The sequence below is a fragment of the Bos grunniens genome, chromosome 17, assembly GCF_055505025.1.
Source record: "Bos grunniens cultivar Pamir isolate PY7600 chromosome 17, Bosgru_T2T1.0, whole genome shotgun sequence".
Taxonomy (NCBI): Eukaryota; Metazoa; Chordata; class Mammalia; order Artiodactyla; family Bovidae; genus Bos; species Bos grunniens.
In genome coordinates, this window is record NC_141181.1 from 4,388,639 (window position 1) to 4,414,073 (window position 25,435).

The 25,435-nt window shown below is 45.7% G+C and overlaps 1 protein-coding gene across 1 annotated transcript in view; it reads right to left on the reverse strand.

Annotated features, from left to right (window-relative positions):
* Positions 1-7,727: 7,727 nt before the first annotated feature.
* Positions 7,728-25,435, reverse strand: part of MND1 (meiotic nuclear divisions 1) — a 114,993-nt gene continuing 97,285 nt past the window's right edge. The window contains exon 10 of the mRNA XM_086345901.1: positions 7,728-8,000. Coding sequence (XP_086202027.1) covers positions 7,866-8,000 — 135 coding nt within the window. The 3' untranslated portion in view covers positions 7,728-7,865. The remainder of the gene's footprint in view (positions 8,001-25,435) is intronic.

A 25,435-nucleotide genomic window follows, 5' to 3' on the forward strand; every position in this document is an offset into this window, starting at 1 on the left:
TTATTTTTTATTTTTATTTTTTTTAAGGATAACAGTATTATTTATTCAAAGACATGTACAGTAAATAAATCCATGTTCTTTCGGTATTATTGGCTCAGTTCAGTTCAGTCACTCAGTCGTGTCCGACTCTTTGCAACCCCATGAACTGCAGCACGCCAGGCCTCCCCGTCCATCACCAGCTACCGGAATTCACTCAGACTCACGTCCATCGAGTCAGCGACGCCATCCATCCACCCCACCCCCCGTCATCCCCTTCTCCCCCTCCCCTCAATCCCTCCCAGCATCAGAGTCCTTTCCAATGAGTCAACTCTTCGCATGAGGTCGCCAAAGTACCGGAGCTTCAGCTTCAGCATCATTCCTTCCAAAGAACACCCAGGGCTGGTCTCCTCTAGAATGGACTGGCTGGATCTCCCCGCAGTCCAAGGGACTCTCAAGAGTCTTCTCCAGCCCCACAGTTCAAAAGCATCAACTCTTCAGCACCCAGGTCTCTTCACAGTCCAACTCCCACATCCACACATGACTACTGGAAAAACCATAGCCTTGACCAGACGGACCTTTGCTGGCAAAGCAATGTCTGTGCTCTTCAACACGCTATCTAGGTTGGCCAAAACTCCTCCTGCAGGGAGCAAGTGTCTTTTAATTTCATGGCTGCAACCACCATCCACAGCGATCCCGGAGCCCCAAAAAACAAAGTCTGACACTGTTTCCACTGTTTCCCCACCCACTTCCCATGAAGTGATGGGACCAGATGCCATGATCTTCATTTTCCGAACGCTGAGCCTCAAGCCAACTCTTTCACTCTCCTCCCTCACCTTGCTCAAGAGAAATGTCTGTTTAGTTCTTTGGCCCATTTTTTGATTGGGTCGTTTATTTTTCTGGCATTGAGCTACAGGAGTTGCTTGTATATTTTTGAGATTAGTTCTTTGTCAGTTGCTTCATTTGCTATTATTTTCTCCCATTCTGAAGGCTGTCTTTTCACCTTGCTTATAGTTTCATCACAACACTGTTTGCAATAGCCAGGACATGGAAGCAACCTAGATGTCCATCAGCAGATGAATGGATAAGAAAACTGTGGTACATATACACAATGGAGTATTACTCAGCCATTAAAAAGAATACATTTGAATCAGTCCTAATGAGGTGGATGAAACTTGAGCCTATTATACAGAGTGAAGTAAGCCAGAAAGAAAAACACCAATACAGTATACTAACGCATATATATGGAATTTAGAAAGATGGTAATGATAACTCTGTATGCGAGACAGCAAAAGAGACACAGATGTATAGAACAATCTTTTGGACTCTGTGGGAGAGGGAGAGGGTGGGACAATTTGGTAGAATGGCATTGAGACATGTATAATATCATATATGAAATGAATCGCCAGTCCAGGTTCGATGCAGGATACAGGATGCTTGGGGCTGGTGCACTGGGATGACCCAGAGGGATGGTATGGGGAGGGAGGGGGAAGGGGGGTTCAGGATGGGGAACACGTGTACACCCATGGCGGATTCATGTTGATGTATGGCAAAACCAATACAATATTGTAAAATTAAAAAAAAAAAAAGAATTCCAATTCTGTAAATTGAGTCAATTTCTTAGAAGATGATCTTGGAAAAACTATTTTTTTAAGGTCTGACTTAAGCTGTAATAAAACAAGGCCCAGCCTTCATCTGGGAAGCAGAAATAGTACTCTTTCAGCTCCATTTAACAGTCTGAAGTGATTCCATTATAATTCAGCTTCCTCTTCTAGAAATAACGATGACCTTCATACGGTGCTTATGCTAAGCCCTATCCTAAAAGTGTTGCTTGTACTAAGTCACTTAATCCTGCCATCAATCCTGTGGGGTATAGGTACTATTGTTGTCCCTATTTTACCGATGGAAAAATTGAGGCACAGATAGGCGAGGGGGAACTAACAAAGAACTGACTCATTGGAAAAGACTCTGATGCTGGGAAAGATTGAAGGCAGGAGGAGAAGGGGACGACAGAGGATGAGATGGTTGGATGGCATCACCGACTCGATGGACATGAGTTTGAGCAAACTCCGGTAGTTGGTGATGGACAGGGAGGCCTGGCGTGCTGCAGTCCGTGGGGTGAACTGAGTGACTGAACTCAACTCAACTCAACTAGCCCAAGGTCACAAAGCAATAAGGTGCAAACCTAGGCTGATTTGGAAACCACATTTTTCACCATCAGAGAAAAACCACCTTTATCCTCATGTGAATGGGAAGTGAAGGAATGGTAATCATTAGAAATGTATGCAAAGCACACGGGAATTGGAAACACTGATTAAAGGCCATAATGGCACTAAGAAGACTAACAATTGTCTTTGAGAGGATGTTGATACTGTGCAACCAATTTCTGGATGTTGAATGTGTCATTGTTCCAGAAAGAATGGCATGCTTAGTGTTGAAAATGGATCTGTCTATGTGAGGTAATCTTGATATAGGATATGAAATAAGCCATATGAACCTATGTTGCTATAGGAACTCCCTGAACTAATGCCATGAGTTCCTTAACTAGATAGCATCCTAATAGTAGCATTTCAGCAACACTTAGCTGACTTACCCATCTAAACAATCTAACTGCAATTCATGACCTTGAACAAGGCACTTCAGATCGCTGAGCTTTTTTTTCTTGACTTTAAGTGAAGCCATAAAATATGACCTCTAATGTCCTTTACATGTTATGTAAAGAATGTTGAATGATTTTCTGTCCAGACTTGATGACTTGAGAGCAGGAAGCCTGCTTTTTTTTTTTTTTTTTTTATTCATCATTTCTTACTATTCCAAAATCCACTGAGTAAAGCAGCTTCACAGCTTCCTGAATCTGCGTGCTTTCAGATTACAATCATGTTAAGTTTGGCACATCAAATTCAAATAAAAAACTGCCAGGTCAGCAGCAGGGAGCCAGATGTTATGGTTCTGAGATAAGGGGGACTCTTCTTTCTGCAGCTTCAGACCTGGACTTCCAGGCTCGGGCCACTGGCTAAGAGCACAGCCAGCAGAGTCCAGGGTCCTAGCTGGGGAGTCCAGGCCAGTTACCTTGCTTCTCTGCACCTCAGTTTCTCACCTGTAAAATGGAGATAATCGTCTACCTCGTAAGTTGCAGCAGAAAACTGAGCTCCTATATATAAGCCTGTAGAAGAGCGCCTGGCACATGTTGGTTGGTTGTTATTTCCTGTATTAAGAAAAAACGGGAGCTTGAAGGAGGTCAGGTGGAAGCGTGGGTAGGATCACAGCAGGAGAGTTGCTCAGGGGATGGCCTTGAAGATGCTTCTACCAGTCACCGTTAGTGCCAGTGTGAACCGAGTGCCCTCAGGTTGTGAAAGGGCCCCACTTCAGTTATTTTATTGTGACTTGTGTTTCAATTCCCAGGTGCCCAAGCCAATATAGGACTTCCTTATTTTTCCTTCAACTGCAAAGTAAAACTACCCACCCACTGGAAAAGGAACGTCTCCGTTAAGATCTGATCTGGATTATCGAACCGTTCCCGCTCAGGGTGCACAAGGACTCCACATCCTGCTAAACCCAGAGCTCCCACACCCCTCCCTAGGGAAAGGAACTGCAGACACGCAACCAGGGAGAGTCTTTACTGCGCACAAAATCAGTTCCCTGCACCTGGCCATTCTAGGGATCCCCTGACCGCCAGCAGCTCGGGAAAGCAAGCCCTAGAAACCAAGCAGCAGGCAGACAAAAGACAGGGAACACAACCTTGAGTAAGCCTGCCGCCAACAACAGCTTGGAGTGAGAGCAGGAGCATCCCGAACTGGGGTTCAGCTCTTCCAGCGCAGCGAGAGGCCAAGGGCAGAATCACGCACAGCGGCGGGTGAGCCTTGCACAGTGGCTGCGGCGCCTACAGCTGAAGGGCTGGAGGGAGAGCCTCCAACATCAGCCAGCAGCTCTTCCGAGGCATCTGGATTCTCAGAAAGTGGTGAGAAGCGCAAGATGCAGGAGAAAGCTCGGTAAACAGGCTGTGCCCCTGACCCTTCCCCCACCCTATTTCCTCTGTGAGCTCTTTAAACTGGTGGTGGTGGGGGTTCATGCCTAAGTCATGTCCGACTCTTTGCGACCCCATGGACTGTAGCCTGCCAGGCTTCTCTGTCCATAGGATTCTCCAGGCAAGAATACTGGAGTGGGTAGCCATTCCCTTCTCTAGGGGATCTTCCCAACCCAGGAATCCAACCTAGGTCTCCTGCATTGCAGGCAGATTCTTTATCAACCAAGCCATAAACCAGAGCTGTGGGTAAAGGACCTGGAGAGTAGAAGGTTGGTGAATTTGTTAAGAGACTTTGGCAGTCACCGGTGAGGAGAGAAGACTCTAGACCAGAGTGGTAATGGCAATTTTGGCTAAACAGCCATCAAGAGTTTCTCCCTGCCAGCGTGTAGGCAAATTCTTCTGAGTCGGCCTGATAAATTTGAAAATGTGACCCACTCCCACTCCACTCGGAAGTTACTTTTGCTCTACGTTAAATTATTATTTTGCTCTACATTTCAGTCTTGACATTTTTTTATTGACAGGTCAGCCTCACTTAGAATTGAAATAAGTTCCCAGTGGCATTTCATGATGGTTAAATGAATGACAACAGCAAAGCAAATTATTATAAAACCCAGTGTTGGGAGGAATTCAAAGAAGCCCACTCTAAACAGTGCCAAGGGTAGGACAAACGGATACTTCTTGAGGGTAACCTGAATACAGAACAAGAGCTGTGAAAATGACCATACCATTTGACATAGTAATATTCTTGGAAGTTTGTTTTGAGGAAATAATTTTAAATGAAAGATATTTATGGCCATGTTCCTTGTAAATAGCTCCAAATTGGAAATACCCAAAATAAATCCACTAACTCGGAAATGGCAAAGATAACTATGATAGATTCTGTGAAAAGCTACTCAGAACAATGACAATATGTAAAAGATTTTTACAAAGAAAAAAAGTGCACTGTGTAGTTGGAGCAAAAGGGACTTGTGGCAACAAAGCCGGGAGAGGGTAGAGAATGGTGTTTCATTTGGGCAGAACCTGGGGCTTGTGAAAGGGGAAGGGACATGCAACTCCACTTGGAAGGCTGTGAGTGCCAGGATCAACAACGACGAGGCGTGTGGATTTAAACACAAACCACGGGACTTCTCTGGTGGCCCAGTGGGTAAGACTCCATGTTCCCAATGCAGGGGCCCGGGCTCTATCCCTGGTCAGGGAACTAGATCCCACACACTGCAACTAAGAGTTCATATGCCTCAGCTGAGACCCAGCATGGCCAAATAAATAAATAAATGTTTAAAAAACAAACAGAAACCAAGACCTGAAAACTCAGGAGGTCGTGATGTGAAGTGAAATTCTCCCAGTCGTGTCTGACTCTCTGCGACCCCATGGATTATACAGTCCATGGAATTCTCCAGGCCAGAATACTGGAGTGGATAGCCTTTCACATCTCCAGGGAATCTTCCCAACCCAGGGATCAAACCCAGGTCTCCCATATTGCAGGTGGATTCTTTACCGGCTGAGCCACAAGAGAAGTCCAAGAATAAGGAGTGGGTAGCCTATCCCTTCTCCAGTGGATCTTCCCGACCCAGGACTTGAACCGGGGTGTCTTGCACTGCAGGCAGATTCTTTACCAACTGAGCCATCAAGGAAGCCCAGGAGGTCATAGTCATAAACAGTCGGAAGACTGCAGAAGAGGAGGTGGTGAGGAGTGCGGTTGATCACCTCAGTGGGCATGGGCTCAGTGGCCAGTTCTCTCTCTGCCCCTCCAGTGAGTGACTAACAAAAAGCAGCCCTGAGGCCGGAAGCCAGTGTGCAGGTCAGTGGCTTAGAGCAGGCAGGACTCTGAACAGGAAATGGCTAAGACAGCCTTTCTAGCTGTCAAAGGAAGTTGACGTAATGAAGACAGGGCTCTGGGAAGATGTTGCTCAAGTATTAAGACCTAACACTTCAGATCACCTTTGAAAAAGAAGCCCAGGTGGTAACTTTAAAAGGTAAGACGCAGGTCGAGAGGATTAGATACAACAATATAGGTGAGGCCCTGTGCCAACTGGAAAAGGCTCCTCTGGAGACTAGGGAGTCACTCTATGAAAAAGGCTGCAAAGTTAGCTGGTGTGTTCTTAATTCTAACCCTACATGGATAGGTGGCTTTATAAATTCTTTCGGTTCTAGTTTTGAACAAGTAGTGGCAAAATTGTATGCTTGTATCTTTGACTCTTTTTCAAGAGATTTCTCGTGATCTTTAAGCCAGTCTATTTAAATGAATTAACTGAATTAGAGAAACAGTCTAAAACACCAAATCAGCCATGATTGGCTCCATGAGGTTTGTATTCTGAGTATTTTAATTGCACGACCGCTCCATTCATCATTCGTGCATTCAGGGCAATCTGGAGAGGAGTACGTAGGGTAAAGTGTAAAGAAACAGGTACAGAATGCTACAGATGACAGAAACAGAGAAATATGAAAGTAGGGACACGTTATACAGATTGTCCTTCCTGCTGACCACAATGAGTAAATAACTCACCTCGTTGGAAAGAACAACGTTTGATCTTTCTTGTCTAAGCGTATCACGTGGCTCCATGAGGCCGGGACATTCTGCTCGCTGCGTACTTGCACTTACATGTCTCCTTACCGTTTGGCTCGCCAGCCAGGTCTCCGCTTCTGCTTCACGCTTCAGAGAGATCAAGTTTCAGTTCCCGTTGTTTGACTCTTCTGTACCTCCCCGCAACGCACCCACCTTCTGTGTCTTATAAAAATGAACACTTTCTTTTGATTTCCTTCTTGTAAACACAGGTCTAAGGCTGTTTTCTCTCCCTGCTGCTGTGAACCATCACGTGTTACCAGTTGTCTGAAGAGATAGAGCAGGACTTCTAGCTGAGAAAGGTAGTCATCTTGACTTGATACCAGTTTATCCTTGTGATGAAAATACCATTTCATTTTTGATGGCCTTAATTTAGCATTTATCCTGGAGGCTGGGTTTTGTGTTGCCTTTATAAACAAGCGCACGCACAGAGCCTAGTTCTCTTTAGACACTTCTCCAGCTGTGAGTTTAGCAAGCCTTTCTGGTAATGGGGAGACAGACAGAATTACTGCTCCAAACATTCCCCTGCCACTGATCCAGAACATGTGTTATCATATCACACACTGTAAATTGATTCCGAATTCTTGCCAACAGGGCAGAGTCTGCATTCCAAATACCTAAGACCCTGGGACAGTGAGTTGTAAAAGAGAAATATGCCATGCTTCCTTCTTTAGTTTGAAGTGAGCACAAGTAAGTTTGCTAAACATATTTGAGTCTCAGAATATGTTTGTTTTTTTTTTTTTTTTTCTGAAAACATAGAACAAGCCCGTGAAATCTCTATATCTCAGTGAAAATAGACTTTATCCTGAAAGCTCCCAGGTCCCCTGATTGTTAATGTCACTTCCAATCTCTTGGTGAAGGGTGGTTGACAGGAAGGAGGGCAAGATGGAGGGGGGTTCACATTTAAGATAATAAAGTCACTCTCGTTCAGCTGGTGAGAGACATAAACAGTCTGACTGTGATGGTCTCCTGGGAGTAGAGGTCTAGGATTTCAAATGGTATATAAACAGTTGCAGAATCTCTGAAATTACTCTGGAAATTAACTCCTACCCAGATGGTAACGTGAGGAATAAACATCTATTTTCAGTCCTGTGCTGTCCTGTATGAATGCCCTGAGCTACCATCAATTTATTTCTTGTTCATAATAATTGTAGATTATGGAACAAATATCTCCAAAACATCTCTTTATTTTTGTAACTCTTGAGGACTGAAGGGTGGGAACTGGGAGAAGAGAGTAAGTGTCACTAGGAACTTGGCATTGGGAATACCCCGGGGATAAGCAGGCAGGCTGATCTCCTCAGAAGTTCAAAGTCCCAACTTGGTTACCATGGTGATACCATTCCACTCCATAATTTCACCTGACAAGGTCTCCATTGTGTCTTCACTCCTGAAGACTAGCCCATCCCACTCTTCTTTGATCCAGGTCTTCCTCATTAGATCCTAAGAAATAGTCATAAATACACACATAGGTACAGGGAGTTAATACTTGTGACAAACGAGTGGGTGAATTGCCAGATCAGTTACTCACACTTTACAGCCGTGGCACATTCTCAAATCTCACTGTACGTGTAAGAGTGGTGGTATCGTGGTGCATGGCTTGGTTTTCCCCGAGCGTAACAGCTAGTACTAACTAATGAAATCTGGCTAGCTGCATAATTACCCCAGTTGATTTTCAGGTTGGTCTGGTATAATAACGACATTATCTGCCAGCCTTGGGGAGGCCTGGCTTCCAGAACCAGCTTGTGGTCAGCGAGCTGAGTGATTCCTACTCACACTCTCGAGGGCTCTAGTTCTTTAACAGTAAGGTGGAGGAGTCAAGCTGGTGTTGCAGCCTGAAGCTGCCCCATAGATCTCAAGTCCAGTGATTCCTTGCCTTATTGTTTCTTTCTTCTCTGAGATTAATGCTTTTACTGTACATTTCTAGGCTGATTTGTTTGATCTTGCTAATTTTAAACCTTTAGGAAATGAAAACAATAATGTTTGAAGGAGGAAGTGTATATTCTCAAAATAAAGGAATTTGAAGCTTATTATACAATTTTTAAAGGTGTAATTATGTTTGTTTGGGAGAGGCAATATATAAGATTATAATAGAAAAGAATGATTCAAGTCTGTTTAAGTATAATAGGTGTTTACATTTCCTGAGAATCAAGTTGTGAATCATGTTTATAAAACTAGATTTAAAGTCTGTAGCAACGTAAGTGGATTCTTCTTAGGTCAAGACAAGTCTATATATTAGAAGTCTCTCGTGAGGAATGTTCTCCTATGTTTATTTCTTTGCATCTTGATACAGGGCTTCCCTGGTGGCTCAGCTGTAAAGAATCCGCCTGCTGATGCAGGAGACATAAAAGACTTGGGTTCGATCCTTGACTGGGGAAGATCCCCTGGAGGAGGGCATGGCAACCCACTCCAGAATTCTTGCCTTAAGAATCCCATGGACGGAAGAGACTGGCCGGCTACAGTCCATGGAGTCGCAAAGGGTCAGGCACCACTGAAGTGACTTAGCACACACGCATACCCACCCTGTTACAACGTATGTCATGGTCAGCATTTTGCTATAAAAGCCCCTGACTGTAAGACTTGGACTCGTTGGCCTGGGTCCCACCATAGCATGTTGGAAGGAAGGAGGTCTGCCCTAGCTGGTTGTGAGATGAGAATATTTAAGAAGCATCTGTAACAAGGGCTGGAGGAAATTCTCCTGTGTAACTTGGAGGAGGAGATGATTGTTGGTGGTGCAGTGGCATGCAGGCCTTTAAAACATGACATTTGAACAGAGTTAACTTGGCAACTATATGGGGGAAGAGCATTTTGGGCAGAGTATGGGCCAGGGCCGGGGCAGGGGCCTGTGGGAGGCCAGAGTGGTAAGAGAGAGAAAGTTTGGAAGATGAGCTCAGAGGCTGAAGAGTCGGGCGGAGTGAGCCTGGCCTCCTGGGCTACTGGCAGGGCTTTTGCTTTGCAAAGAGAGCAGAGTGGCCTGATCTGATGGGCGTTTTGGGGGTCCTCCTGGCGCAATGTTGACGGTAGACTGTCCGAGGGCAAGGGTCAGACAGCCCGTGTGAGGTCCCAGTTGAGCTGGCCATCTAGCTTAGAGGTTTTACTGACTTGGAGCAGGTGTGAGCAGGAGGGACTCAGAGATAGTCAGATGCCAGATTTTAAAAGAAGAGTTTGTGGGATGTGACTTTTAAAAGTGAAGCCAAGAGTGATTCCAAGCAACCCAAAAAGTGGACTCGCCTTCACCTAAGATGGTGATAAAATGAAACTTCCAACTCCCCCCACAAATCTGTATTTTCCCATTTTAAAAAACGGTCAGGGGACCTTCCCTGGTGGTCCACTGGTTAGGAATCTGCCCAACAATGCAGAGGACACAGGTTCAACCCCTGGTCTGGAAACTAGGATCTCCCATGCCACGGGTCAGCTGAGCTCCGTACGCCGACTGTGGAAGCCCGCATGCCCTGGAGCCTGTGCTCTGCAGCAAGAGAAGCCCCCACAAGGAGAAGCCTGCACACCACGACCAGAGAGGAGGCCCAGCCGGCTGCAACTAGAGAAAGCCCTCACAGCAACAAGGACCCAGCGCAGTCAAAAATAAATAAATAACATTTAAAAATAATTTGTTGTTTTTTCAGTCGCTCAGTCGTCTCTGACTCTTTGTGACCCCATGAACTGCAGCACACCAGGCTTCCTTGTCCTTCACCATCTCCCAGGGCTTGCTCAAACTCATGTCCATTGAGTGGGTGATGCCATCCAACCATCTCATCTTCTGTTGTCCCCTTCTCCTGCCCTGAATCTTTCCCAGCATCAGGGTCTTTTCCAATGAGTCAGCTCTTTGCATCAGGTGGCCGAAGTACTGGAGTTTCAGCTTCAACATCAGTCCTTCCAATGAACACCCAGGACTGATCTCCTTTAGGATGGACTGGTTAGATCTCAGGTTGCTGAAATAGCCACTTTCATTTCAATTATCACTTCAGTTTGTTCACAAGCTTGTCTCTTTTGTTCACACCATTCTGTGTGAGACCACATCTCTTCCCTTCTCTCTCTGCGTGCGCCTAAAGGGCTAGTTCAAGTTCCACATCCTGGAGAACACCTCCCCTGACTGCATCCCCAGCAAGATATTTCTGCTGATCTCTTCAATGTGCTTATCTGTCAAGGCTTATTTTAATCAAGTAATAATATTCATGGGATGACTGTTGAGTTTGTTTCCTCAACAGCTATTTCTCCCTCCAGTTTTTAGTCTTCCACTTCTTCCCCCTGACTCCCTCCATTTATTGAGATACAATTGACATGAACTAAAGCAGGTTAGACATAAGAGACTCATGTTCGATCCCTGGGTGGGGAAGATCCCCTAGAGGAGGGCATGGCAACCCTCTCCAGTATTCTTGCCTGGAGAATCCCATGGACAGAGGAGCCTGGCGGGCTACAGCCCACGGGGTCTCAAAGAGTTGGACACGACTGAGCGACTTGGCATGCACACAGGTATTAGTTTTGGGCTTCCCTGGTGGCTCAGATGGTAAAGAATCTGTCTGCACTGCAGAAGACCAGGGTTCAGTTCCCAGGTTGGGAGGATGCCCTGGAGAAGGAAATGGCTACCCACTCCAGTATTTTTGCCTGGAGAATCTCATGGTCTCCTGTCTGCCAGGCTATAGTCCATAGTGTACCGAGGAGCGGACATGACTGAGCGACTAAGCACGTCACAGTATCAGTTTTAGGCACACTATACAGTGACTTCATATGTGTGTACATCGTGAAATAAGTTTAGCCACTGTAAGTTTAGCTAACACTCACCGCCTCACATCGTCACACATTTTTCGTGTGTGATGAAACCTTTAAGACCCACTCTTAGCCACTTTCAAACATGTAACATATTGCTCACTAGTGCTGTACGTTACATTCCCAAGACTTAATCATCTTATGACAGGAGTTTCTAATTACCGACTCTCTTCACCTGCTTCACTCACTCACCATCCCCGACGTCTGGCAGGCACCCGTTTTCCTGTCCATTCTTCAACTTTTTTTTTTTTTTTAACATTTAAAATTTTATTTATTTATTCGGCCATGTTGGTCTTAGTTGCAGCACGCGGGGTCTTGGTTGCGTCCTGTAGGATCTTTTGTTGCGGCTCAAGGACGCAGTAGTTGCTCTGAGGCATGTGGGATTTTAGCTCCCCAACAGGGATCAAACTCGCGTCCTTTGCATTGCAAGGCAGATTCTTCGCCACTGGACCGCTGGGAAGTCCCGTTCTTCAACGCCTCCTTTTACTCCTCTTCCTCACTGAGAAGTCACTCAGCAGTGACTGCCGCAGTCTGCGTTCCCTCAGACTTTGTCACTGTCATGCCCCAGGCCTGTGCTGCGCCTTCAAGCCTGACGTCCTGCATCCCGCCGGGGGTCTCTTCCTTCGGTCGCCCCTGGAAACCGCTGGGACGGCTTGTCATCACGACGTTTCAGACGTTTCGAGACAGTTAGTGATGAGAGCCCTGCTGACTCGCTGCTCGGGCTCCTGGCGCGGGGCTTGGAGCAGAGGTGTTTCGGGGCTGTGCATGTTGCACAGGGGTGAGCAGATTCCACACAAGAGCCTGCTTCACTGAGTCCACAGCACTCAGCTCCCAGAGAAACTTCCCGGAACCTGGACGGGTGGCTCATCTGTCACAGTGCAGGAGGTAAAGAACTCTGGGGAAGATTCTGGTGTCATTTCCACTCACTTGTCCTGCTGTTTAGGTATCTGTATCACAGGGAGCAAGGCAGTGAACTTTACAAAGGGGGCAGGGAATCTCCATTTCCCAGGCTCACTGTTTCTCTCCCTCCAAGTAAAGGTTCTGGGCTCCCCATCGGGGCACATGCTTCTGACTCCCACCCCCGACTGTGTCTCTGGGCCCAGCTTCTCTTCTGAGCATCATACTACTGACCACAAACCCACAGCTGTCCCTGGAAATGTGTAGGCTCCTCAGACTCCAAGTATTCAGAATCGAGTGAGTAATCTCTCCTTCCCCGGCTGCTTCTCTTCTTCGATTACGTCTCTTGGTTTTTGGCTCAGTGTCAAACTAAACTAGAAACTTGATGTCATTTTCAACTCTTTCTATTCTCTTAATACTGGTTGTAGGGCTACTCCGACTTTTCCCATTAATGTCTGGCCCTCTATTCCCCCGTCACACAAGGGCTGATGCGTGCTCCCTGAAATGCCCACCTTGATGTTGCCACCAGGGATCCCTCTAAGGCACAGACTTGATCATTTCCCTGCTTTAAGACTTTGAATGGGCTCCTCCTGCCTGTGCGATCATGTCCACCTTCTTAGCAGAGCCTGCGAGGCTGTCCTCCCTGAAGCCTGGTCACACTTCAGCACTTCTTTACTCCCTCCCTTCCCCTACTCACCCCAAGTTTGCATTTCTGGTCTCACTGAATTTTCCAGTTCTCTGTTTTTCTCTATTGTGCTCTTTTCACACAGAGTAACTTAGCCCTTTCTTTCTTTTTTTGGCTGCACCATGCAGCGTGTGGGATCTTAGCTCCCCAACCAGGAATTGAACCTGTGCCCCCTCCCATGGAAGAGTGGATTCTCAACCACTGGACTGCCAGGGAGGTCCCATCTATTCACCTTTCAAGACGAAACGATGAAAATCTGTAATTTTGAAAATAAATATAGCAGAGATCACCCTATGCCTAGTAGTGTACAAAGCTACACCCTAAAATCTGTCACAAGCACCCCTGCCCTCAAGGAGCAGCAGAGTGGTGGAGCCAGGTGGATGAACCGTGGCTTTTGTAACCACACAGAATGACTGGTGCTGGTGGGCCAGTCCTCGTCACCTGGGGGTGTCTCTCTCAGGAGGGCTGGCACCTCTCTCGTCCATAGAGGCAGAGCTCTTCACCATCTCCTCTCTGTTTGCCTCAAGTATACTCGATCACCCTTTTTTTATTTTACTGGTCTTTGGAGCCCTAGCCTCGGTATGTCTTCTGCATGTGTTTCAGAGCCCATGGCGGTATCCTCAGGAACACTGACCAGAGCCCCCTGTGTCCTCCAAACGGCAGCAAGCGTGGGGATGGCAGCTGAAGACATACCCTCCCAGCATCCTCCAATAGGTCTAGAACAAATGCCATTCCTCTAGCAAACTTTCTAAATCTTTTTTAAACCTCTGACGCATTTTTATCATGTCTTTCCCCTACAGAATCTATAGTGGCTTCCTGTGGCTGAGAACAGGACTATAACCCAGTTACCAAGTCACTGATTCCTTCACTTCCACCCTGATGGTGGGGAGAGGAGAACGTTGCCCAGAACTGGCGCAGATTCATCCCATTGGTTACATTCACTGAGGTTAAGAGTCCCTCTTCTGAGACACAAATGTGTCTATCTGGTGTTCAGACTCAGAGCACAGTATTTCAACCAAGTAATTTCAAGCACGTATTGACTTTGAAGCACGTGGTGACCATGGCTTATGTGTGTGTAGGGAATGTGATCTGATGCTTTTCCAGTTCTGAGGAATTGGAATCTTTACTCGAAGGGCATACCTAAGACAAAGTGCGGCTTGAAGAATATTCTTGTTCTGGGTGTGGTTGTGTTGGTGTGAAGGGCCAGGGCTCCTGGAGGACACTGAACAATCAGGATTGTGCCCACGGAGGGCGACAAGCATGGAAAGTTCAGGGAAAAGAGAACTAATTAATAAATTCTTCTCTCCCTTTAATTATTTAATTCTTATTTAGGATTCTGACGGGATACATTCTTTGCAAACCAGTTGTACATCTTTTGGGGTGGTCACAACCTAAAGGGTACAAGTCAAATTCAAACTCATTCAGAACTTCTGCTTCCCCACTTGAACCACATCCTCACCTTAGGTCACAAGCTACCTGCACTTCAACTTGCCATACCTGCCCTTACTTCTGATTTTGGACTGCTGTGCTTACCCAGGGCTAGAATGTTACCTAACACCTACCACCTCTCATTCATTTACTCAGTCAACAAATATTCACCGAGGGTCCATGTTTGTGGGATGACGCTGGGAGGGGCCATGAGCACCTGTGTGCATCAAGCAGGTCTCCACGGCAACCTTGCTCTTGTTTGGGTGCTTTCTCCTCCATTAAAATTTTAATAGTCCAGCCAATGTTCCTTTCTATTTTTTTAAAGATTTTTTTTTTCATGCGGACCATTTTTAAAGTCTTTATTGAGTTTGTTACAATATTGCTTCTGTTTTTATGTTCTGTTTTTTGGGCATGAGGCATGTGGGATCTTAGCTCTTTGACCAGGGATCGAAACCGTACCTCTGCATTGGAAGGGGAAGTCTCACCCCCTGGATAGCCAGGGAAATCCCTGAGCCTATATTTTCTGAACCAAAAAACAAGTAAAACACCTGCCATGAGGTATGATGATGGATCAGGATATATGAAATCCAGTCTGCTCTGGAAAGTGTAGGGCTTCCAAAGTGGTGCTATTGGTAAAAAACCAGCCTGCCAATGCAGGAGACCTAAGAGACACGGGTTCGATCCCTGAGTAGGGAAGATCCTCTGAAGGAGGGCATGGCAACCCACTCCAGTATTCTGGCCTGGAGAATCCCATCGACAGAGGAGCCTGGCGGACTATGGTCTATAGGGTCACAAAGAGTTGGACACAACTGAAGTGACATAGCGTGCAGCACGCTGCTCTGGAAAGCATAACCAGCACCCTCCTTTCTGTGCGTACAGACATACTGTCTCCACTAAGAGCGGGAACTAAGGGAAGAAACATTTTTCTATTAGTAGACAAAGAAATGGAAGTCGCCTAGCTTGGGGGACAGCAGGTTTAGGATAAACTTAATCATGATCTTTAGTGGATAAAAGACCACAGAGGAGCAACGGACCATTATGAAATGGTCTGTGTTTTTAGAAAGGGATGATGGTGATGGTTTAGTCGCTAAGTCGTGTACAACTATACAGTCCATGCGACCCCGTGGACTGAAGTCCACCAGACTCCTCCGTCCATGGAATTTTCCAGGCAAGGCTATGGAGTGGGTTGCCTTTCTTTCTCCAGGGGATCTTGCCGACCCAGAGATCAAACCCGGGTCTCCCACATTGCAGGTGGTTTCCTGCATTTCAGGTAGATTCTTTATCAACTGAGGCACCAGGGAAGCCCCAAAAAGGAGTGATAGAAAACTCATAATTTTGTGAAGTTGAAAAATGAAAGGTCCCTGAACACTGTTCAGGGTGTGATCTATACAAAATAGGAAGGAGCCTCTGCATTCAGAGGAGTAAAGGATTTTTAAAATAGCCATCAAGTGTACTTAATGCCTCTGAACGATGCCCCTAAAAATGGTCAAAATGGTAAATTTATGTTAGATATATTTTAAACACACACACACACATATCCATGAAAGAAGGCTAGAGCTAATACACTTCCAATTGTTAAGTATGTCCCTTTTAGGAAAACTATTTCATAGCACTCAAAATATACCCTGATAGCTTGGTTGTTAAAGAATCCACCTTTAATAGGAGACCCTGGTTTGATTCCTGGGTTAGGAAGATCCACTGGAGAGGGGATAGGCTACCCACTCCAGTATTCTTGGGCTTCTCTGGTGGCTCAGATGGTAAAGAATCCACCTGCAATGTAGGAGACCTGGGTTTGGTCCCTGGGTTGGGAAAATCCCCTGGAGAAGGGAATAGCTGCCTACTCCAGTATTCTGGCCTGGAGAATTCCATGGACTATATAGTCCAGGGGGTCACAAAGAGTCAGACACGACTGAGTGACTTTCACTTCACTTTAAAATATATCAACTCCCCAATATTTCTAAGGCTCATATAATATCCTCAGTTTTCCTGCAAAAGCAGAGCACTCTTAAAAGGAGAAACACAAACTGTTAGCACATAGCCTTCTGGCTTGAATCCAGATGCAGAATGATTGGATATCGTGGTCAAAGCATTGTCTCTTTAACTTCGTCTGTGCAGAATTTCAGTCAAGGCTGGGGAAGAGTATACCTATGAGGCTGGCTGGGTTGGACAATATTTTTTACATCAGATAAAAACGTCTAAGAGCTGAGTGGAGAAATACGCATTCTTGGGCGCTCTTCATTCTTGACTTTTCCCCTTCCAGATCCTCTTTCCTCCACTCCTCAAGTTAGAAGTCCCTTCCACTTTGTTCATGGAACAATCAGGAGCCTAACTTGTAAGTTGAAACTACAGTGGCTACACCGTTTTGTCTTCCAGCTGTCTTGACAAGAACACTGACTTTCTTGTCCTGCTTGAAAAGAGAAATCTTTTCTAGTTTCAACCTTCCAGAAAATGATGTCAAATTAAAACAGCTCAGGATGAGACCTCCCTGATGGTCCATTGGTTAAGACTCCGAGCTTCTCATGCAGGAGGCATGGGTCTGATCCCTGGTCGAACAGCTAAGATCCTGCAGCCTTGCCGCCTCAGTAGGGTGAAAGAAAAAAAAAAAAGGACTTAAAAAAAAAAAATCTATGAAAACAAAAACAAAACAAAACAAAAAACACCAACTCAGGATGACTTGTAAGAAACACAAGTGTTCCCTCAAAAGAAAATCTTATCTAAATCTTTAAGAATCTATCTAAATGGATATATCTGTATATCTAAAAATCTTTAAAAGGTCAAAAAACTCGTGTCTTCCATCTCCCTATTGTAGTCCTTTGAATTATTTCCATGGGTACTGTGTCTGTGCACTGACTGCTGTGAAAGCTCCTGTTTTTTTAGGCTCCTGCTCTGGGTGTAATGAGATGGGCCGGTGGGTTACTGACAAGCCTTGCCTCATTTCACAACAGAGACTCCAGAGTCCACTGAGTTTGGGAGATGATTTTCAGAGCCAGCTGGTCATTTCAAAACACAAAGTTGGACTCAGCTTGCCATTACTGCAGGCACCCTACCTACAGTGACTTAAGAAGGACTTTTTGATTTGGAGGGAATAAGGTCAAAAACCACTTCAAAAGCATCTTTAGAGCTGGTAGTTCAGTTCAGTCCAGTCTCTCAGTCATGTCACTCTTTGTGATCCCATGGACTGCAGCACGCCAGGCTTCTCTGTTCATCACCAGTTCCCGAAGCTTGCTCAAATTCATGTCCATCAAGTTAGTGATGCCATCCAACCATCTCATTCTCTGTCATCCCCTTCTCCTCCTGCCTTCAATCTTTCCCAGCATCAGGGTCTTTTCTGATGAGTCAGTTCTTCGCAGTTTTTAGAGCTGGTAAGGCGAGTCTTATTTCAGTAAAAAGCATAAACTTTTGAAATTAAGGTTAGAGCTGAGAGGAGAAAAGTTACAAATTTCTTTAAATCACTTGCTTTAAAAACCAGAACACAGCTCGAAAATCAAACTGTCCAAAATCTGGGTCCGAGAAAGGTATTCCTGTGTCAGGAATTCTACTTGAAAGATCAAAGGCATGTCTTGTCCCTTTTTTTTTTTTTGCTCACATATGTTATACTCTTATAGGGGTTCAGGGGCAAAGAGAGAAGCAGTGGGGCAGGAGTCAAGGGAACTGAGACTTAAGCTCAGTGCTCAGTCTCATCCATTAATGGATGGCCTCTTGTCTGTGAGATTAAAAAGAACCTATCCCAGGAACTAAGAGCCCTCGAACAAGGCCTTTAAAGTCCAGCCTCTTTTGCAACCAAATAAATGCTTTAAAATGTATTTGCTGCTGCAGCAGTTTTTAAAAAGTGATATAGGTATATCATTTTTTTTTTTTTTTAAGAAAAGAAGACTTTGCATCATGCTGCTAAGTCGCTTCAGTCATGTCCGACTCTGTGCGACCCCAGAGACGGAAGCCCACCAGGCTCCCCCGTCCCTGGGATTCTCCAGGCAAGAACACTGGAGTGGCTTGCCATTTCCTTCTCCAATGTGTAAAAGTGAAAAGTGAAAGGGAAGTCGCTCAGTCGTGTCCGACTCTTAGTGACCCCATGGACTGCAGCCTACCAGGCTCCTCCGTCCATGGGATTTTCCAGGCAAGAGTACTGGAGTGGGGTGCCATTGCCTTCTCCATGACTCCCACTTAAAACATTCAGGTCCATTCAACTTTCAACCAGCAGCAGTTCTGGTCCACAGCACACCGGGAACAGTGTGTGCTCAGTCACTCAGTTGTGTCCGACTCTGGGAGACCCTAGGGACTATAGCCCACCAGGCTGCTCTGTCCTTGCGATTTTCCAGGCAAGAATACTGGACTGGGTTGCCATGTCCTTCTCCAAGCATGTACAGTAGGCTAAATTAAATAAGCCAGTCACAAAAGAATGCTGATTCCACTTATGTGAAGGATCTAGAAGAGTCAATTCATAGGATGTATTCAGTAGAATTGTGAGGTTGCGAGGGGCTGGGGAAGGGGAAATGTGAGTTATTGTTTAATAGGTACAGATTCTCAGTTTGGGAAGATAAAAATGTTCTGGACACGGATGGTGGTGCTGGTGGCACAATAATGTGAAGGCACTTAATAGAACCAAGCTCTACACTTAAAAATAGTTAAAATGGTAAATTTGATGTTGTATCTGATTCCCCACAATGTAAAACATCAAGTGTAGGCCCTCCTCTGGTAACAGGTATCTTTCCTAGTTATTTTAAGGTGGTGTTATCTACATCTGGTTCCCAAAACATACTGCAAGGCTGGTAAATTTAGTTTATCTCTTAGAAAATACTTCTCTGGTGGCTCAGTGGAACAGAATCTGCCTGGTGGTGCAGGAGACACAGGTTCGATCCCTGCCTCAGGGATGCCACATGCCTCAGAGCAACTAAGCCACGGCTGTTGAGCCCAGGGGCTGCAGCTACTGAAGCCAGTGCTCCCCAGAGCCTGTGCTCTGCGACAAGAGAAGCCACCACCATGAGAAGTGCCGTAACCATAGAGAATGGCCCCTGCTGCACCCCACTAGAGACAGCCTGAGCATCGGCGAAGACCCAACCTGGCCAGAAATAAATACATAAATACAATTACTAAAAACTGTATATTTGAATATTGCCAAGGGAGTAGATCTTAAAAGTTCCCACCACAAGAAAAAAAATGTATGTGAGGTGACCGATGTGAACAATGTGGCTATCAATTCACAAAATAAATATACAAATATCCAATCATTTTGTTGTACACCTTAAACTTATAGAATGTTATATATCAATCTTACCTCAATAAAACTGGAAAACGGGTCTCCTTGTTAAATTCTTGTGATGTATTTAAGGGCTCTGTTAGTTAGGTTTCAACATAGTATGTGAATAAAGAAATGTTACATTAATGTTTTATTAGGAACTCAACCCACTCCAGTGTTCTTGCCTGGAGAATCCCAGGGAAGGGGGAGCCTGGTGGGCTGCGGTCTATGGGGTTGCGCAGAGTCAGACACGACTGAAGTGACTTAGCAGTAGCAGCAGCATCAGATCTGAATGAGTCGTGCTCATAAATTTGGTTCAGCTCTTAGGAAATATGTTTTGAATCACAACTGGGCACTCGGTGACTCTCAGATTGCACTTACTGTCTGCCTGCAGCGGGGGAGGTACACAGCTCTTTTCATAATTAGCCTCGAGCAAGAGTTGATGAAACCCTTGATAAAATACCTTCTTGGAAGACGCTGCTTTCCTCCTATTTTCCCACCCCTCTTTCCCTCTTTTCTTCCCACATGAACACCACACAAAAATTACAGTTTGTAATTCTTTTTCCTTTCCTTCTTTTTTTTTTTTAAGTATTAGCGTCAGTGTTGGATGAGAACGTCATTTCTTTCTAAATGTCCACGTTCTGGTCTGGGACCACGTCTGATTCCTCCCCAGCCTAGGCAGTGACCTTTTAAAGAGCTGGCAGATCATCCACCATCAAATCAGAACCTTTGGTGCAAAGGACACTGCCTGGGTATCTTTCCCCCAGTGTGGTTGCTTCTTCAGGGGAGGTGGGCGGGGAGCGCGCTGGGAAATGCAGGCCTCTGGTCCCTGAGTTCCTCTTTCTATTTCTGCAGTTCTCACTTCCCTTCCCATCAGAACCCCCTGGTGGTGGGAGCGCTGTCTCCTCTCCTTTCCCCGTCATGTCCCTGTCTTGTCTTCCTCGACACCTCTTCTGGCCTGCTCCCTGCGGCCCTGCCACAGCTGCTTTCTCTGTCTTCACACCTTGAGTTCCATTTCCCCCAAGGTACTGGCGGCGGTTCCTACAGTAAACTCAACTCCACTTTCAAGATCTGCTTCACATGTGCAATCCCGCTGGGACATTCCCAGCTCTTCTGCCCTGCAGACACTGGGGAAGAGAGTCAGTCCTGCCTTCAGGGTCCTGTCACTGGCTAGCCTACACCAGCCGCCTGGGGTGAAAGCAAGGTAGCTTGTGTGTAGGTCCCTGATGCCCCCCGAGGGTCAGAGAGAGATTTTAGGGAAGTCTTTACCTCCTGCTGTTTCTGGGCGCTACAGGTCCCCATTTTACTGTAACGGTGTCTTTTGGAAAAATAGAAATGAAATAATATATTGGGTAAGCTGCCTCTGAGGGCTTCCCTGGTGGCTCAGATGGTAAAGAATCCACCTGCAATGCAGGAGACCCAGGTTCAATTCCTGGGTCAGGAAGATCCCCTGGAAAAGGGAATGGCTACCCACTTTCTGCCTGGAAAACCCCACGGACAGAGGAGCCCAGCGGGCTACAGTCCATGGGGTCATAGAGAGTTGTACTCTACTGAGCAACTTTCACACCTGTCACACACACACAAGCTGCCTCTGAAGCGTAAAATCTCATGAGGGCCTTTGCAACTGGGCAGAAATTCCAGTCCCGTACAAGCGTCTAAATTCCGTCTCGGCTGACTCTGCTTAAAGGATTCCTGCTTGAAAACTCTTTGTGCATCTTTTCATTCTACCGTGCTGGCTTGGTTAAGCCCTGCTCATCCATGTACTGCTATTCTGGGATGTGTACAATTGCCTAGACATGCTCAACTGATTTATTTCTGCACTTTATACTCAAAAAAAAAAAAAAAAAAGTCTGCCCTTGGTAGTGGTTACATTACATATCAGTCCACAAATATATTTTTGCAAGAATATAATTTTGTGTTCTACCTCAACTTCTTTTCCATTTCCCGCCCTGTCCTGCAGTGGGGCAGAGTTGATCTCTGCCCTTCCTGAGGTTCTCCTAGCCCTGATCCCGAGATTGTGCTGCAGGTCTGGGGTCTCACCGGGCGTGGGGCCCAGCAGCGGGCCTCTGCACACAGAAGCTCCCTGCCACAGCACCGTTGGCCTCGGCCTGGCAGCTCTCAGCTGCTGCGGTGCTGTGTCTGGGACGTGGGGCTCCTTGCCCATCGACATGCTTCTTCCCCTTAGGAGTGCAGCTAAGCAACAGCGTCCAGCTCCCCTCAACTCCAGGACCGCCAGCTTTCCCCTTCTTTCCTCTTCTTCCTAGCAGTGGGAATTTCTAGTAGCAGGTAAGCCTTCCCTTTGTGTTCTGGCCAAGGTGCTTTCACTACACCCTCTAATCTTCTCCCCCTTGCCTTCAAACCAACAGTTTCCTCTAACTAGGAATCCACTCCCTTCTCTAGGGCTCAAGCCTTTGGGGAAAGAAAAAAACACAATAAAGCCAGTATTTCTGCTTTCCAGCGTGGCCCCCTAAACGGCAAGCAGGAGGCCCCAGCTGAACAGTAAAGGGAACCCCAACTCTCATTTCAAGTCACACTTTCAGCAGGAGATTCTGAACATGAGCATGAAGGATTTTAATTTTATTTATTTATTTAGGGGTGATTAAAATATATATTGAAGGGCTACTAGGAGCATAAATTTATAGGCATACAAAAAGGTATTCTCAATTCTCAATGCATGCTCAGCTGCGTCCAGCTCTTTGCAGCCCCATGGACTGTAGCCCTGCCAGGCTCCTCTGTCCATGGAATTCTCCAGGCAAGAATACTGGAGTGGGTTGCCATTTGCTACTCCAGGGGATCTTCCTGATTCAGGGACTGAACCCGGGTCTCCTGTGTATCCTGCTCTGCAGGTGGATTCTTTACACAAAAATGTGTAATCACCCCCAATTTCCAGGAATTTATTTTTTACATCAGTTTTTAAAAATCTAAGTATAGCTGATTAACACAGTGTTGTGTTAATCTCTGCTGCACAGGGTCTTCCAGGCGGTCCAGCGGCTACAATGCAAGGGGCCTGGGGTTCGATCCCTGGTCAGGGAACTGGATCCCACGTGCCACAGCTAGGGGTATGCAAGCCACAACTAAAGATCCTTGATGCTGCAGCGAAGACTGAAGATCCCATGTGCCTCAACTAAGACTCAGCTCAGCCAAATTAAAAAAAAAGAATTCTACTGTACAGAAAAGTGGTTCAGTTACACATACATACATTCTTTTCTTAATTATATATTCTCTTCCATTATGGTTTATCGTAGGATATTGAATATAGCTTTCTGTGTTATATGTAGGACTTTGTTGTTTATTCATTTTGTATATAATGGGGAGCTTACATCTCCCCAACCAAGAATTTTTAGGTCTCTAATTAAGGAATACCCTTCTTTCCGAAGTTGTTGTCTAGTCTTTATATAAACATGTGTGCATACAGTAAAAAGTTGCACGTCTCAAAAATTAGTTCATGAGTTATTCAAACTCTCTTTTCTGGAGAAAATTAGAAAGGCATTTCTAGGTTTTTGAATAATATTCCCCCTATACTTTAAGATGGCCGAACAGGCCCACACCTCTGGCTTGTCTACTCATTTCTATAAGTAAAAAAGTGAAAAGTAATTACAAACAACTCACAGGTATAGAAAATCTATTTTCATTCAGTGCACGTCTAGGAGAAGCACCCTGCTTCCATCCTAAACGTCCTCAGCAGACCTTTAATTATGGCACAGGGCTGGTCATGATGCTTTCCCCATCTCATTTAATGATTGATTCAGTTCCCACACAAGCAGCTACTTCAGGAGCACTTTAAAATAATTTCGTTTTCAGGATATTAATGGATATTAGTATAGGAACCTACAGTTTACAGAATACTCTAGATCTATAATTTTTTGGCTCCTCATAATCACTGCGAGTAGTTGTGGGTTTTTTTGAAGGACTTTTAAAATAGCATCTGCAGCTGACATTTGCCTACAGATAAGTGCTGAGGATGGGCTTACTTAATGAGGGGATTCCCAGCCAGCTCTCTGGGGATGTACAGAAGATGCCTGCCTTTGACATATTAGCATAACCATAACTCCTCCCATTTTTGTCATTTTTGTGGAAATCTGTGAATAGCTTTACTTTGAATATACTATGTACTGAAATACTCAAGTGGTTCTGAAAGTGTACTAAGAAAAGGGTTATAAAATAAGATGAGTGGGGAAAAGAGTTCTAATTTATACAAGCGTGTGTGCATGCTAAGTTGCTTCAGTCGTGTCCAACTCTTTGCAACTCCATGGACTGTAGCCCACCAGTCTCCTCTGTCCATGGGATTCTCCAGGCAAGAATACTAGAGTGGGTTGCCATGCCCTCTTGCAGAGGATCTTCCCTACCCAGGGATCAAACCCAAGTCTCTTATGTCTCTTGCATTGCCAGGTGGGTTCTTTACCACTAGTGCCACCTGGGAAGCCCTAATTTATACACACACACATATATATAATTTTATATGTAATTTATATATAATTTAAATATGGGAAACCCTAGTGGCTCAACAATAAAGAATTCACCTGCAATATAGGAGATGCTGGTTCGATCCCTGGGCTGGGAAGATCCCCTGGAAAAGGAAATGGCAACCCACACCAGTTTTCTTGCCTGGGAGATCCCATGGACAGGGGAGCCTGGTGAGCTACGGTCCATTGGGTCACAAAGAGTTGGAAACGACTTAGCAACTAGACAACAAGAGCAACACAATTTAAATATCTATGTCACAATCAAAATTGCAAATAAGTTTTACAACCCAGAAGGTATTCAGTCCTAGAGAGTGAGTGAGAGAGAGACAAAACAAGAGAGAGAGAGAGAAATCTTGCCTTTCTCTTAATAAGATTTCTAAATCTTGGAACTTCCCCTCCTTAGAGACATAAAGGGTAAGAGCAGAAAACATGAGAGTTAGAGGCAATCTTTCTTACAAAAATAAACATTTACTGTCTCTCTCACACACACACACACCCCCGCTAAAATGACAGGAAGAGTTCCTCATTTCTTTTTTGTCTCCAAAATGTAAACGGCAGGCTTCTTTTATTCAGCTGTATTTCCAGGGCGAGTTACTGGAGCCAGAGACTAGAAGTCGCCATCAAGTCCGCTCTCCTCCCCTCCCCGACCCTACCCCAGCCGACCAGACCTTCAGTCTCCTCTGCCCATCCTGGAAGGTACCTTTACGGTCTGTGGACATCTCTTCCTCCTCGCCCTAATCTAAGCCTCCACCGCTCTGAGCCGAATTATCACACAACCCGTCTCCCCCGCCGCCCCGCGCAGCCAGGAGCCTCCCAAACGGACCTGCCGCTGCAGAGCCGTAAAAGAGGCCGTGGACCGTGGGACGAAATGCTTAGAACTTCAACTTCTCTCATCCTTTAAAATGACTATTCTGTATCCTATAATCCACACATGATTTAAGGATAAACTTGCCTATATTGGTTTGCAGGTTGTAACTTTTATTCATGCTGCTGCTGCTAAGTAGCTTCAGTCGTGTCCGACTCTGTGCGACCCTATAGACGGCAGCCACCAGGCTCCCCCGTCCCTGGGTTCTCCAGGCAAGAACACTGGAGTGGGTTGCCATTTCCTTCACCAATGCATGAAAGTGAAAAGTGAAAGTGGATTTGCTCAATCGTGTCTGACTCTTAGCGACCCCATGGACTGCAGCCCACCAGGCTCCTCCATCCATGGGATTTTCCAGGCAAGAGTACTGGAGTGGGGTGCCATCGCCTTCTCCGAACTGTTATTGATAGCGGTGTACTATTTAAAAAGTTCGGTGGCCACTACTCTACACGGCAGTCAGCGTGAATTTTAAAAATGCAGATCAGATCTTGTTGATTCTTTAGCTTAAACTGCTCAATGGCTTCCCGTCATCCAGAGGCCAAAACC